The sequence below is a fragment of the Anopheles arabiensis genome, chromosome 3 (genome assembly GCF_016920715.1).
Source record: "Anopheles arabiensis isolate DONGOLA chromosome 3, AaraD3, whole genome shotgun sequence".
Classification (NCBI taxonomy): domain Eukaryota; kingdom Metazoa; phylum Arthropoda; class Insecta; order Diptera; family Culicidae; genus Anopheles; species Anopheles arabiensis.
Window position 1 is genome coordinate 84,966,243 of NC_053518.1, and position 15,465 is coordinate 84,981,707.

Consider the following 15,465-nt stretch of genomic DNA (forward strand, 5'->3'; position numbering starts at 1 on the left):
GGGGGGGGGGGGGGGGGGGCCTTTTTTTTCGTTGTTCATACTCGCATATTATAATACATCTTTTCCAACCCGTTCTACCATATTAGTACAAATTTTAATTTTATAATAGTTATTTGTCTAGATAAGACAAGCTAAACTATAACACAAAGTATAATAGATGTTACAAATTGCACCATAATACCAAATGCAACACCATTTTTGGTTTCGCTTATCACGATTTTCATAAACGATACGCGACGAAGTGCGATGAATATTCCTGTGAGCATGGGAGAGTGCACAGGCAACACATACTGTATGCGAGAAAGAGTGAACAGTTATCTTGCATGCAGCAAGCAACAGCCGGCCAAGCCGGTTTTTTCAAAGAACAGAACGCACGAACGATAGCACCTTGTTAACAATATTGAAGCGGCAAAGACCGGAACGGAACGGAGTGTACGGAAAGAACGAATTGAACGGAACGGAATGAACGGAAAGAACGGAATGAACGGAAAGAACGAAATGAACGGAACGGAATGGAATGAACGGAATGAACGGAACGGAACGGAATGAACGGAAAGAACAGAATGAACGGAACGGAACGGAATGAACGGAAAGAACGGAAAGAACGGAATGAACGGAACGGAACGATTTTGTATAAAGGATCGGAACGGAACGGCCTACATAAAGAACGGAACTTTTTTACTAGGTTCGGACCGGAACGGCCAACACTAGTTCAGAGTAGGTGCAATGTACTTGTGGTCAGGCATTTCATTTAGTTGTATTTTTTTGTCTTTCTCTTTGTGCGTGCACCTTGGCACCAGGCCATTGTTTCGAGGGCCTACTCCAGCCGACATCGGACGACTTTGACTCCGACTCCGGACAACTCCAGATGACTCCGGGCGACCGAAGCGATAAAACGATAACCGTTAAGACAACGAGCGGATCATGACAAGTTGAGCACGGCGGAGCTTGAAAGGATATTCCAGTGTAAGGTTCATGGTGTGGGATTGTGTGTTGATAATGTAGTTAATTAAGGTTTTTACATGGGGCATCAACATAGGATACATCAGAAATTTGGAAATTAACATTTATCCTTAAAACTTTGAAGGAACTAGTCCCAAACTTACGAAATTCTTTGAATTGAACCATACGATGCTGGTTCGTACCACCTGACCTGAGGTCCAGCAATCAAATAAACTATAAGATTTATGTATGAGTATCAAATGAATCATTCCCTGTGCAGTTCTTGGAATAAACTTACAGTAATTAACGACGAGCTAACGGAGTTCTTGCCATCCTCTCTTCTTCATGCGGAAGACATCACTCACGAATCATATATCTTTCGAGAAAATAATTGATTCTGCAAAGAGATTGGAGAAGATATTTAAGATTCGCAAATCGTCGATTACGACTCTCCTAGCTCCGGTTCGAGTTTAGCTGGTTCGCCAGAATGAGGATCAAATGACGATCGAAGAGATATTTTGGATTCCTTGTTCGATTTTTAAAGATTCATCCATCCGAAGCAGAATTTTTTCAATCCTCTGGGGGTTCTTCAACACTTGTTGAAGAAAGCTGGAATGCCTAAAAACAAAATTATTAGCAAAGAGTTGTAGAGATCTCGTTGGTTGTCCACATAGCTCGTATACACGATCTTCAGAAGGCTCCAGAGCATCACCGTTACAACACGTGATATTATCCATTCCATATTCATTAATCATCCAGAAGCACGCTGTTTTCATTCTTTTTTGTATATTATAATTATATCGCTTTTTTTTCTTCTTTATTATTTACTTCCTTTTTGTTCGTCGTCATTACTATTGTAACTGCTGCTTATCGTCTTCCACCTTCACTTGCACTACTCTTTTATCGCGCACGCGCTTCTTCCCCTCTATGGTTCGAGACAGTTTCGACAGTGTTGCGCGCGATCGGCTTTCGATTCTATTTCCGCCGTGTATTCCAATATAATACATATTAAACTCAAGCGTTCCTGACAAACTGACAATTATATATGCATTTGTTGCTACTGCTGCTGCTGCTTCTGCTGCTGCTTCTGCTACCGTCTCTGCTTCCTAGCTAAATGAGAAGAGGGAACGAGAGAGCGAAGCCGCCATCCTCGGTGTGCGCGCGGTTTTTACCGCTCTTAATCTCAGAAATCTCATAGCTTTAATTATGTCTGCCCGGCGTTTGTCTTCTCTGTCTGTGGATGAGTGTGTGTGTGTGTGTGTGTGTGTGTGTGTGTATTAATAATTCCTATTCCACTACTTTCCAAGTGCGCACGAAGTTCCCGCGCGTCAACGACGACAATGCGATGTGATGGAGAACTTCGGAAAATCGCGTTGATGTGGGAAGCATGTTTATTTATTGCATTCCATGCAGGCCACCTTCTCCATTTTGCTCTTTTCGATACCATCTGAACGACTCACACAAATTCACAATGAAAGCTCTTTCGCGCTTTTTGCTATTGCAAACTGGATTCATATGCTGCCATTTTCATCCCGCTTTTCTTTTGTTTTGTACTTTGCATTCCCCTAATGGCCACAGCAAACCAAACCTCCCTTCCGCCCTAAGTGGTATCCTTTCCAATGCCCTGTCAGCTTATTCCCCACACACTGCCGTCATCGTACAGGAAGAAACGTGTTTCGGTAGCGTGGACGACTGTGTCAATGTGTGCTGCGATGCAAAATGCCAGTAGTGAGTGTGTCCCAACGGGTTTTCGAAGCGATATTAGTAGTACTGGTAGGTAGTAATAGTAATTGTAGTAGTAGTAGTTGTAGTGGTAGCATTAAACGTACTGTTTAGGCGGTCTTATATAGATTCATACAAAAGCTCTAGCCTATAAACGGGAGCCGGGGATCAACCGTGCTTTTAGAAGGTTCTGATATTCGAAACTGCACCTTCATCCCTTTCTGTCCCTTGCTGTTCTCACACACGCTCATGCGAGTCGGTGCATAGGAGACAAACACACACACACGGAAGGTGATGAATTTGGCCTTGCGGACTTCATATTCAACGGGGAACAAGGAGAAACTGAAGCCCTGCAAGAGAGAAGCACGCCTCTGTTACTCTGCACACATCGCCTACCATATCGTTACAAACATTTCCCATACCTTTCTTCCGACACACTTTTGCATTCGGATTTCACTTTATCACTCACACACTCACAACACACAGACACGCACGCACTTGCATTATCATGCAATCATTCAGGCGCAATCCTTAAGGCCGGGCTACATTGATCGTACTCGCACGCGTAATTTTGATTTTCACTAGCGCATCTGGCGGCGGCTGACCGAAGCATTTTGCCAAACATTTTGGAGCCGCTCCAGAAAATACGTTAATTTTCCATATTTTTTACTTAAATCGGAGGAGAAAAGTTTTGTAAAACGTAGATACACATGTCTTGCACGCATTGCATCCATTTTTGCAATGGAAAACGATGGAAAAACTACTTAATTTTGAGATCCGGCAGGTCCATTCCCTCGATGACCAAAAAAAGCTTCCACCAGCTGCCGCCAGATGCGCTAGTGAAAATCAAAATTACGCTTGCGAGTACGATCAATGTAGCCCGGCCTTTACACACACTTGCTTATTGCTCGTCATTTTTAACTGGTACAGCGATTTCGGACTCCCCCATCGGTCCTTTTCTCCTCCTCCTCGCCCTACATCCAACAGTATTCTTGGCCTACTTTTCTGATATTTCATCCGCACTCTTCTCTTTCTCTCTCTCTCTCACACGCTCTGTGTCTTAAACTGTATTATTAGTAATATTAATTATTGATTCTTTTCTCGAGGGTAAGGGGGGAGGGCACATTTCATCGGTAGAAGCGTTTGCCGATAAAATTAGCGTCCGGATTTAATGGTTAATAAATACAGTACTGTCGATTATATGAATTTACAACGGCGGTAGGAGGGATTCTACTTTGCGGTTTGTATGCTTGTGTGTGTATGCGTGCGTGGAGGGGAATTGGGTTTAATATGTAAAGTGAGATTGTTTTCCCTCCCACAACAGAAACGGAAGATTATTGCCACCGGGTTATAATGCAACAAAAAAAGAAACATTTCAATAAAGCTACACTTCACTTCACAATTCTACTAGCCGGGCAGTACACAGACACCCAACAACCGCCCAAAACCCCCATACCCCCGGGTCCGGCTGGTGCGGATCATCTTGCAAATGTTTTAGTAATAAATAATATCTATAAACAACAGAAGAGAAAAAAGAAACGTTATGGGGGTGTGTGTGTGGGTGTTGTCTCCTTTCATTTCTTTTTAACTAACAGTACACTAACGATATAACGAGATAATTTTTTTGCCCCATTTTCGCTTGGCTTCCTTTCAGACGGGCTTTGCACTTCAACACAAAAAAAACAAAAGGTAATAGTAAAAGATAAAGTAAAAAAAAGAAACTGGAAAACTAACCATTTCTGAACAACAATTTAATCCTGCAGCACCACATTCATTTATATTTCACTACTACTACGCGCACTCCCTTTTCCTGTCTCTTGTTTCGCGTCTCCCTCTTCCGTGGCAAAAGGTGTTGTTACCGAGTCGGGAGTGCTTTTCGAGCTAAACTAATGCCCCTTGTGTGCCTGGCATATCTCTCTCTATAACCTACAGATTGCGACGCTCAAACCAAGCATTACGAACGACCGATCAGAAAGTAGCAAACTATGGCCAAGACTGGCACGATGCAGGCCGCTATCTGCAGTGTCAACCAGTGCCGGGATTGGCTCAGGTCCTGGGACAGCTGCTGCAGCTGCTGCTTCAGCCGCACATGCTCCTCGCTCAGGTGGGAGTACTTCTCCTTGAACGCGATCAGTTCCTCCTCCCGCTGCACATCCGGATGGTTGATCATGGCCAGCTCGTAATCGATCGCGCTCGTCCCCAGCTGCTCCTCCTTACCGTCGCCGGTGGCATCGTCCGCGGGGTAAGCCATCAGCAGAGCGCTGCCACCATTGCGGCTACCTTCGCACGGTTTGTCCGTCACACTGACATCGCGGGGTGCAGCGGCAATGGGATCAATGACCATGTCCAACACCGGCGCATTGTACAGGGCGGTCGCTTCGATGGTTTCCGTCTTCTCGTCATCGTCCTCGTCATCGTCGTCCAGATCGTCCAGATTGGAGCAGATCGACGCGTCGCCTCCATCGCCACTCGTATCGGTCGCATCGGACGGGGCCGCGGCCGCTAGAGGTAGATCTGGTACGGGCATACTCGGCACCACCACCACAGGCACCTCGGGAGGCGCGTCGGTTTGCGTTTCCACGTCCACCATCGGTACCGTGGGTATTAGGACGGGCGAGGGCATTTCCGCCACCGGTGCATTGTCCGTCACCACCAGCAGCGTCGTCGGCATCATCATCAGCGTTTCCGGCGTTTGCTGGTGGTGGGGATGCTCCTCCTTCACTGCGTCCTTTGCCGTTGATTCCGATTCCGGCGTCGAGGAGGACTTTTCCGTCGGTTCCTCCTTTTCGGTGGCACTGGTTTGCAGCAATTCCTGCTCTTCCTTAACCACAACCGAAACCGTTTCCTCGGCGGATGGCTGAGTGGCTGAGGCTGCTGCCGCCGCCGCCGCCGCGGCTGCTGCCGCAGCTGCGGCCATTGCACTGATCTTTTCGTTTTCGATATTTTTCTGCTTCAGCAGCTCGATCTCCATGCGCTCCATCTCTAGCTGACAGCGATCGTTGAGCGTGCGCAGCTCATCTACCTCGCTCCTTAGCGTCGAAAGGTTCTCGGCGAGGCTATCACAAAGCTGCTGCTTCTGATCCAGCTCGTCCTGTTTCGGTCGGCTTTCCAGTTCCGCCTTGAACGCCAACAGCTGTGAAGGGAAACACATTTTGAAATAGTTGCATGATACGTCTGATTTCTAACGAACTTATAATTTAATGAATCAGTGAATCTGAATCACAAAGGTAGTTGAATAAAGCAAATACTAATCAATTGAATGTCCAATTTTAAAGTAATTTTTTTTAAATCATTAATCTTGGAAGATAGATTTTTGATTCTTTAAAGAATCGCGAATTGATAAGTAGCTCAAATTCAGAAATGATCATGAATTTAGAAAGTTTAATCACTTTATAACTCTCAAAGTTTCGTGAATGTTGAATCCATAATATTTTTCCGATAGACTCTCAGATATCTTCAAAAATGAATCAAAATCTTTAAAGATGAATCACCAGTTCTCGAATAATTATGAATTGGGAAGATGATTCTTGTGATTCCTTTGGAAGATTCATGAATTTTGAATCATAATTCGTATCAAACAGATTAATGAATCAAAGGAGATGAATTTATATTCAGTGTCACAAATAACCATTAATTTAGAATGATGAATCACGTGAACCGTCACGAAGAAAGAGTTTTACATTATTAGATCTCGAGATTCAACTACATGAGTCAATTCATGTTTTGAATGACTCTTTAGCAAAGCATCGCTTTGGCAAATCTTTTCCCAACTGTCTCTCCGAGCAGAATGGCACAGAGAAAACAACGCAATACGATCACTTACCTCCGTCTCCAGCTCGTCGTACTTGGCCTTCTGGATGATCTGTTCCGATTGTTTCTGCGCTATCGTTCGCTCGACCTGCCGCAACAGCGTCATGCAGTCGTTCTTGATCAGCCGAATGTTCCGCTTCAGCACGTTCTGATTGATCTGATCTGCTGCCTGGCCGCCGTACGGCGGAGCAGCGGCCGTCACGGGTACCGTCGTTGCGCCGCTTCCAACAACCGTTTCCTGTCCCTCCGGCACAGCTCCACCCTGTTCGCTTTGCGTCGTAGCGCCAACACCGGCATCCTCGCCATCTCCAGCACCGTTGCGATTGCTGGTGGGACTGGCACTGTTCACATCGTTCTGATTGCCATCGCATTCCACCGGCAGCAGCGTCGCCGCCGGTCCATTTTCTGCTCCACGCACTAGCGTGCTTGCGTCTCCGGCGGGTGCGTCATCATCTGGTTTTGCATCACCCGCCGGGATCGTTGTCGCATTGGTTGTCCCCGTCAGCTCGATCGGGTCCGTTGTATCGTTCTCTAGATCGTTTGAGTCGCCTGATTCTGTGAGGAAGAGGAGGAAAAAAATGATTAAATTCTCCATTTTAAAGCGTAAAACATCACAAAGTTTCTTTTTTTACCATTTTCCGACTTTAGATCTCCTCCGAATAGTAGGGTGAAATTTTTCTCAAGCGTATTAATGCGTCGTTGCAGCTTCGTCAGTCCTTCCGTGTAATCACTACCGGTAATCTCGCTTTCCTGCTTTGGTACAAGAAAACAGGATTATGTTCAGACACTTAAAATCAGACACATCGCGGGTTTCTCTCCTCCACACCACTTACAGTATCATTACAAATGGCCTTAATTATGTCTTCAGATCCTTCCAGTTTCTTAATATCTGAGTTCTTCAACCAGTTCGACATGGCCGAACTGTGTATCTGCTGTTGCTGTTGCTGCTGCTGCTCATCGTCTGATGATCCGATCTACAGTGGTGAAAGTTTCGCTTAGTTGATGTTGACACAGTTGTACTGATAAACGAAAGAAGGCTCAAGCTTACCGCATAAACGTCAACGAAGTGGTCGAGCTTGTGCGTGAGACTGGTTATTTCGGACTCTTTCGCCTTCAGTTGCTCCTCGCTCGACGCCACCTTTTCATCGTACTGGCTCTTCAGCGTATCCATACAGACGGTCATTTCCTGCGTGAAACACGTCCAACAAACGCCGTATTAAACACTCTACTCTTCGTGACTGTATCAATTTCAACTTACCTGCAACTGCTGCTTCGTTTTGGTCAGCTGCTCCCGCAACAGCGAACACTCATCCTCGCTGGTGCAGAGTGCTTTCTCCAGCGAGATCTGCTTGTGCACCGCTTCGTGCCGCTCCTGGTGCAGTTTGTACATAGCCTCCTTGGCCGCGTTCTGGTACTCCTCCTTCTCGTCCACCAGCTTCAGCAGCTCCTCCCGCAGCTTGTCCTCGGTGATGTTCTTCTGGCAGTACTGTAGCTTCTTCTCCAGCATATCGATCCGACTCAGCAGCCGATCCTCGTCGATCATTGCCTGCCAGCCCAGGAAGGAATTTTGCCTACAAATGCACGCAGTTACAAAACAGTCAAACATAGAACGCTCTTCAAAGCCCTCTCCAGCGCAGCGCACACTCACTTGGTCGACTCAACCATCTTCTGCAGGCTGATCAGCTTCGTCTCGAGTATCTGTTCGCGCTGATTCGCCTCCTGGATGTACTGATTCAATCGGTACAGATCGACCGGCGGTATGATGGCGCTCTGACCCCCGATGCCCACCTTCTGGCTGGCCTTCGTTTCCCGGCCGTCCGGCAGGAAGAGCTTGAGCGTGGCCGTAATGCAGCCGTGCGTTTCGCGCCGCGTATTCTCCATAACGTCCACGCCGAACTGCACGATGTCGCCCGAGCTGATCTCGTGCGGCTCCGACTCGGTGCACGTCTGGCTGAGGCGAATGTTGTTGATGAACGTGCCATTGCTGCTGCCCGTATCCTGCAGAGTGACGAAGGAAAATCGAGAATTAGCAATATTGTAATCGGTTGTAATGCCCCCACACTGCCACACACTTACCTTGATGAAGAAACGACCATCTTTGTACCACAGCACGGCATGGTTGCGCGACAGCACCTTGCAGTCGAAGATTGCATTGTTTTCCGAGACGCGTATTCTCGCCACCGACCGTCCTACCTTAGCTTGGGCGCCGGGCTCAAGGTAAAGTGTTCGATTCTGTCCAATGAGAGGTGTTGGAAGAGAGGATGAATTAGAACGTTTTGGCGGGGAGAGAAATGCTTTCACTCCTTCCTGGCTCACTTACATTAAACGGATGAGAATTCGGTCGGCAGATGAGCAGGGCCCGGGCAACCTGCGGCTGGCCATTGTTGTTGAGGCTGTTGTTGTTGTTTATGTTGTTGCTCACATTCAACGTGCCGCACGTGATGCTGTTGTTGTTGTTGATGAGTGTATTCGCGTTGATGTTATTGTTGGTGGTCGCGTTGTTGTTGTTAATGTTGCCAAGCTGCTGTTGTTGCTGCTGTTGCTGCTGTTGCACCTGCGCTGCAACGTCTCGGTTTAGTGTCGTAGTGGTCGTCGTCACGTTGTTAACCAAAGGAGTTTGCATTCTTACTCCTGGCGCTTTCAGGAATGGTAAATACTCATCTCTGTTATTTATAAAAACCATGACCTGCGGAAACGGGCAAAGAGAGAGAGAGAGAGGTAGAGACATACATTAACAAATGATCGTTAAATAATCCACATCAGTATTGTACATCTCTTCCTGACCGGTGGTTTGCCGGCTACTGTTTGGCAATAAAGCGAATAAATAGTAACATAAATTAAGAGCAGCGAACAGACCTATCAAGGTTGCAATACACAGAACAAACACATACATAAACAACCCATCCCCAAGTTGCTCGCTGTCTCTCTCTCCCACTCTTGGGGGGAAAGGGTTGTCGTTCATCAACATTTAAAACACGTTTTACACTGGCGCTTCGTTCGCTGTACCCGTTCACCGCACTTGCCGCACCCATTTGCAGGCAAATATAAACTAAATCCATGACGAATATCCGCGCACATCGAACTCGCCCTTAACCCAGTGAGCGCACTCTCTAGGCGTCATACGAGTGCCGCTAAGGCATCATTAAAACGGCAACGAAGCCTCATTACGGAAAGTGAGTTGCATATATTAAGCGAGACCGGTTAAAGTTGTACGCAAAATGTACGTGTATGTAGACCAGTTTTCGCTTGTTTAATAACAACTTCAGGCAACACGCGCAGCCTGCCAAAACTTGGATCGGGTCCAAAACATGATAATACTAAGGGAGAGAGTTACCCAACAGAACATTATCTGACTAGGGGGAGAATGGTTACAACGGTGGTTGCATTGTCAAGGTAATATAGATGTAGCTCTAAGCTGAGCTACACACGCGTTACTGATGCACCGTGTCTCTCGTCAGAGCCTGACTCGTGACTCGTTGCTGCTCGGGAGTTCCTCGGTGCGAAACTAACGGCACTCGCAAGCACTCCACAATCCGCTATAGTAGTTACAACGTGCCTGCTGGTTTTAAGCACGAACGAAACATTAACACATGGACCCTCCTCCTTCTCTCCCACTCACTACACAGCACATTCCACCGACCTCACCCACCTTCACATTCGACCCAAAGTTCTGAAAGTATACTGCATGCATGAGAGACGATGCAAGAACTTCCTGGAATATAGCAAACGCAACGACAGCGCAACACAGGTACACACCGATCTAATGCGTATAAAGCATGTAGTACTCCACCCAACGCAGCAGATACAACGGTGTTTGATTCTACCATCTTTAAACATGCAAAGACCGCTTCGTCCCCGAAATGCAACTCTCTGGAGGGCAAACTCTGGAAAAAGGGGTGCAGCACTAGCACACGTGGGTTAAGCAAGAAGCTTTAACGTTGATTGCTTTTTGATTAGTACTCCGCCCACCGCGTGCCCGTTAACGTCAGACACATGTTGCCTTCAGCTTTTTTTTTCTCCAAAAATAGAGGAACCATATAGCATTGCTACATGGAAGCAGCGACGGCCAAAGACAATCGAAGAAGATGCGTTCAGCAGAGATTATCCCAAAAGCGGCCGAGCTGCGGAAAATATGGAATGGAATGTTTCCGCATGGATATGCTTCACATTATCGACGCCGCCCGTTATGAGCAATGGGGGGATGAGTGTTTGAAGTCGCCCAGAAATCGGCACGGAGTTCAGATTCCAGCTACGGGAGTGCGCCGCTGTGGAGTGTATGAAGTGGGTCTGATGTCGTCGTCTTCCAGAGTTCCACAAGTTTATCTTTTCGACCATACGTTCCGGGTGAGTTCCGCTTCAGAGAGTATCGCGCGGGCCCGTCACCGGTAAACGCTACCGAGCGTGCAAGACACAAACTTTAAATATCACACAAAACGCATAGCATAAAATTACTAAACGGTGACATACGGGGATCGAAGGGAAGAGTAAAAACATGTTCAAGATATCCAGCCATCGCTTGGAGCGCCGGATCCGGTGATCAACCGGATAATGATGCTCATGCAGAGCCACGTGGCGATGAGAATGCTTCAAGATTACTCGAAGAGTTCACTTCTTCTGCCTTCGCGTAATGGGAAAGTGTGCAGCAAAGAGAGACGAGGTGTATTCCACTTTGCAGACGAGATCACATCCATAAAAATCAAACCGCAAACACTCAAACCGTCAACAACACTGCATATTATAGCAAACAATAACCCAATCATAGAGCAGAGCAATGCTTTACTGTGTCTGCTAAACAGATTATAATTTGAGCCGCTTGGAGCAGCAGTTTGTGGTCGGTTATCAAGGAGGGGAGCAACCTAATTAAGATGTTATGGCATCATCTCGTCGCTTTAACTAATTATTGTCGGTTACGCCGCAAACTCCAAGAGATGCAACAAATCTAGCTCTGTTTTTGCGGCCACATTGCAAATCAGCATGCTACTAACTAAATGAAGCGGCTCGTAATTTGTGGTCGTATAATGCGGCAAAAGAAACAAAGTTCCCAACAAACTTTTTCTGTGGTGTTGTGGTTGTCGTAAGCTTCATAATAACACAAAAACAATGCTTTTTGAACATGTGTTTGGATACAACACATTACTTTAAACAATTCATTATCTTTTCAGATATTTGTCGCATTAGCCAAACTGCTTATTCATTTGATTCTAACCTCAAAACACTACCAACAAGATTATTAATATTATCAAAAGGTCTGCTCAGATGTACTCACGTTCTGCATACTGCAGTGTCATAATTTAAACCGGTGGTAGAGAGGTTCAGCATAACCGAGAAACAAAACCAAAGCAACCAACCAACCGAAGAGCAACGTTCTTGCTCCGGCACGTTGCGTACATTAACCTCGTTCCACGGCAGTTCTCGCCGGCGGTACGTCTCGGTCAGCCTTTTGCCACCACAACACGTTGGCGAGTAAGGGGCCGAGGGTACCATTACGTCGACCAGTTACAGCTGGGAGTGTTTTGTCAACGGGCAATAAAGACCGTCGCCACCGTGGAAGCAAAAAAGTTGCGAAAGTAAAGACTCCACAGTTCCGATAACTGCACGGACAAACAAAAACTTTCAATGCCAACGTAAACACACACACACACGTTGGCGAGGTATTTGGCCGTTTTTTGTTCCATTTTCCATTTCCATCGATATTTCTATCGGTGGATCAAGCTTCCATCGCAACATAGTAGCTTTGAAATCAATACTTTCTGTTATCGTTAAGTAACTTCATCTTATTGGGCTAACACTTGGACTCGGTATAGGATAAAAAGCATTCTCGATTTTTCCGAATTCTTCTGAAGTCTTCTGCAAGAAGGCTAAAGGCCAAACCAGCCCAACCTAATCAACCGAAGCGTTCGATTGAGTGGTAGGCAAACAGAGTAATACTCAAAAAAGTGCACACAAAGTGAAATTTGATCCACACGAGGATATAATACTGGAATGATGTATAGATGGAGGATTGTTTTTCTTATTCTTTTTTACCACAACAAAGGCCTGTGTCTGTCTTTCCAAAACTACTTACATCCTTTGGGAACACTTTAACTAATTGTTGTATCCTCCTCCTTAAAGGACAATAATGCTTTGTATTTGTAGGGGCGCTCTGTCGATACGAGATTCGAACTCACTCATGATGGACGTATATGTTAGGTAAGTCGTACAGCTTAACGACTGTACCACAGTACCCCATCCTGCAGATGGAGTCTAATTAGAACAAAAAGCACTGCAATCCAATCTGGCTGGCACAATATTCACACGTGTGGCCTAAATTGGATGTTCTCCGCCGATTGAACAGGCATTCAACTGCATTCCACCCATCCTATCGATTTATTTAAGGACTTTAATTAAGGTACAGCTACTTAAGCATACCCCGTGTGCAGGGTGTGTCGTACCCATTGCCAAGGATGACCCACCAGGAATGAGGAAGTGGACGCAAATCGTGGATGATCATCATACCGAAATGCTGCTGCTGCTGCTGGTACTGCCGTCTATCAACGCTCCGTCGTGTCATGTGTCGGCATGCAGCGATCCCAGGTGCTGGTGCTGCTGCTGTTGCTACCGTTTTGCTATTATTAGCCCATAACACACACACACGATGCGCGCGATGCGAAAGCCGTAATCGTAAAATTTTTTGATTGATAAATCCGCACCACATCAACCGTTATATGTTTCCTATTCGGGAGATGGAGGGCAGTGTTTGTGGGGGTTGAACTTCGGCAGGCAGTACCATCGGGCAACTCGGTTACCCGGTTATGGAGTTACGGCCATTACGGCAACAGCGACCGGAGCTGTTGGAAGCTATGGAAGAACCTAGGAAAGAGCACTCAACACAGAAACACACCTCCCCTCTTTATTACCACACCTCTCAGCCACGGTGAAAGAATGACTGACAGACGACCACCCCCAACTCGCCGAGGAAGGAGCTGTATGACCGTGAACAGCTGAGTATTGGCGGTATCGTTTTCGCTCCCGCTGTGGTGGTGCGTTGGAATGCCGTGCTAGTGTTGTGCGGTTTCAGAGACGTTGTTTCCTATTGGTGGTGCTGTATGTTTTGTGGATGATTTTACACACCCCTGGTACCGCCGTCCGTGTTACTGTCGAAAGTAAAACTCGCTCACACTAACTAGCCAAGCGGCATTGGCAGCGAAGGGAAAGAATCGCTGGAAGTGTGTTACTTGATTGCGTTAAAATCGAACCAGAAGCTCGCGCGTCATAAACATTTCTCGGTTTTTATATCCGGATCGTTGGGCCAACTGTTCCGATGTGTTGAGAAACTCTCCACTCTCCATCGGCTATTAATCCTAATGACAGATGGTTTACGGAAAAAGGGCGTCCAAGTTTGAGAAGGAAATACGGGATTATATGGCATGGTTTGTGAACATCGACTCGCGCAGAGACAGCAAGACGTGATCAGAGGTTTGGGAAAAAAGAAAAACCGGAATTGAGTTGATTATGATGTAATAAAGCTTTCAATTTCTTTAGAATGCCTATTTCGTAGCATAATTATTCATCCAATTTCCAGCTCCAATTTGTAATATTGAAGACAACAGAGAAGCAGACTAAAGCCTAAAACTTCCACCGATATTTACGAGGCGCTAACTCGTTCTCTCACAACACAGTCTTGCACACGCAGTCGCGTATGCCATCATCAAGTACTTAAGCCCATTGTCTAGCTTATTATTGTCTACCATGCATTTAAACTATTAGTTGCAAGGCAAGCGACACTAACTTCGGTCGTGACTCAACCGTCCCCAAGAAGATGATAACTACCGCGCGCAAAACCAACAGATACGGGAGACATGTATCTCAGCGACACTCCCTGCGTTCCCTGTATTGCTGCTGCTAAGCCTAACACAAAACCTTCCCAATGCTTTCCACATTATCTGCCCCGCGTAACGTACGTTTGCTTCTTCCACTTTTGCGCATTTAATTATATGGAGATGAGTTGAGAATGCGACGAGTGTCTGATGGAATTAGCAGCGCTGTTGAGAGCCTGCGTGCTCTGTGTTTTTGCGTATTTGCTCGACGCGAGCAAAGGCAATCATTGCGCGTCGCGCGAGTTTCGTTGCAACAGCAGCAGCAGAAGCAATTGTAAAGAAACACAAGTGTTGTTTTGTGCTAGATACACATTCCACCGCGCGAACACGAAACCCCGAGAGCACACAGACATACTTCTCATCAGATTTTACATGCACCGGAGGCCCCCCATGTGAGGCGAAGTATGTGGTGGAGCACTGAATTTGTTGAATGCAGCTGACGTCTACGCGCACTTGAGGAATTGCACGCACGGCATTTGTGTCGACCTCATCAGTTATCCGGCAGGCCGATGCTATACGAGCTAAGTTGCATAGGATTTCGCTGATCTTTACTCAATTTCATTACCATACACACCGAGCACAAAAACTTTTGTAGCTCGATCCACTATAGAGTAGAGTCTAAAAGCCCTTTACAGGAAATAGCAAGCAATGTCTTCTATAGCTGCCGAGAGCACAGATCCCAAGGAGTGGGCAAATAATAATTACATCAAAAAGTAGGGCTGCGCGATCAAGTAAAGCGAGGTTGCAAAACAAGAATGTTTGGACCAATTTATGCAAATTGAACGATGGTATCTCCTGCACCACCATTGCTTGCTGTGCGCCGTGTGTGTGTGGGGCACGGTCAATTACTTCAAATTGCTACACTCAGTGTGCACCAACAACATCTAGAAGCACACACAACAAACAGGCGAACCTGGCGAGCTGCGCGCGCCACAAGACTGCGCATTGCTGTCGAAGGAACTTGTGATTCATGCTCCACCGTAAATGCCTTGCGCTTGTTCTGTTTTTTTCTTGACCGTCGATCGAATCCATTCGAGTGCGACAACACTGGCGAGCAGGAAGTCGGTACAACATGCACCAGGAGAACGCGCACTCCGCGCACTGTTGTTTTGGTATGCCGTTGTTCCGCTTGTTC

The 15,465-nt window shown here is 46.4% G+C and overlaps 1 protein-coding gene across 4 annotated transcripts in view; it reads right to left on the reverse strand.

Moving 5' to 3' along the window:
- Nucleotides 1-4,214: 4,214 nt before the first annotated feature.
- LOC120900079 overlaps nucleotides 4,215-15,465 on the reverse strand; it is a 30,589-nt gene continuing 19,338 nt past the window's right edge. For 3 of the 4 annotated variants that reach the window (XM_040306638.1, XM_040306640.1, XM_040306639.1), the window contains exons 3-11: nucleotides 8,795-9,160; nucleotides 8,551-8,706; nucleotides 8,123-8,472; nucleotides 7,733-8,045; nucleotides 7,523-7,660; nucleotides 7,308-7,448; nucleotides 7,107-7,227; nucleotides 6,488-7,029; nucleotides 4,215-5,797 (exon numbers count right to left, since the gene is read on the reverse strand). In XM_040306638.1, the coding sequence (XP_040162572.1) occupies nucleotides 4,619-5,797; nucleotides 6,488-7,029; nucleotides 7,107-7,227; nucleotides 7,308-7,448; nucleotides 7,523-7,660; nucleotides 7,733-8,045; nucleotides 8,123-8,472; nucleotides 8,551-8,706; nucleotides 8,795-9,157 (3,303 nt within the window). In that variant the 5' untranslated portion in view covers nucleotides 9,158-9,160 and the 3' untranslated portion in view covers nucleotides 4,215-4,618. The remainder of the gene's footprint in view (nucleotides 5,798-6,487; nucleotides 7,030-7,106; nucleotides 7,228-7,307; nucleotides 7,449-7,522; nucleotides 7,661-7,732; nucleotides 8,046-8,122; nucleotides 8,473-8,550; nucleotides 8,707-8,794; nucleotides 9,161-15,465) is intronic. The other variant, XM_040306641.1, reaches the window with a different exon arrangement.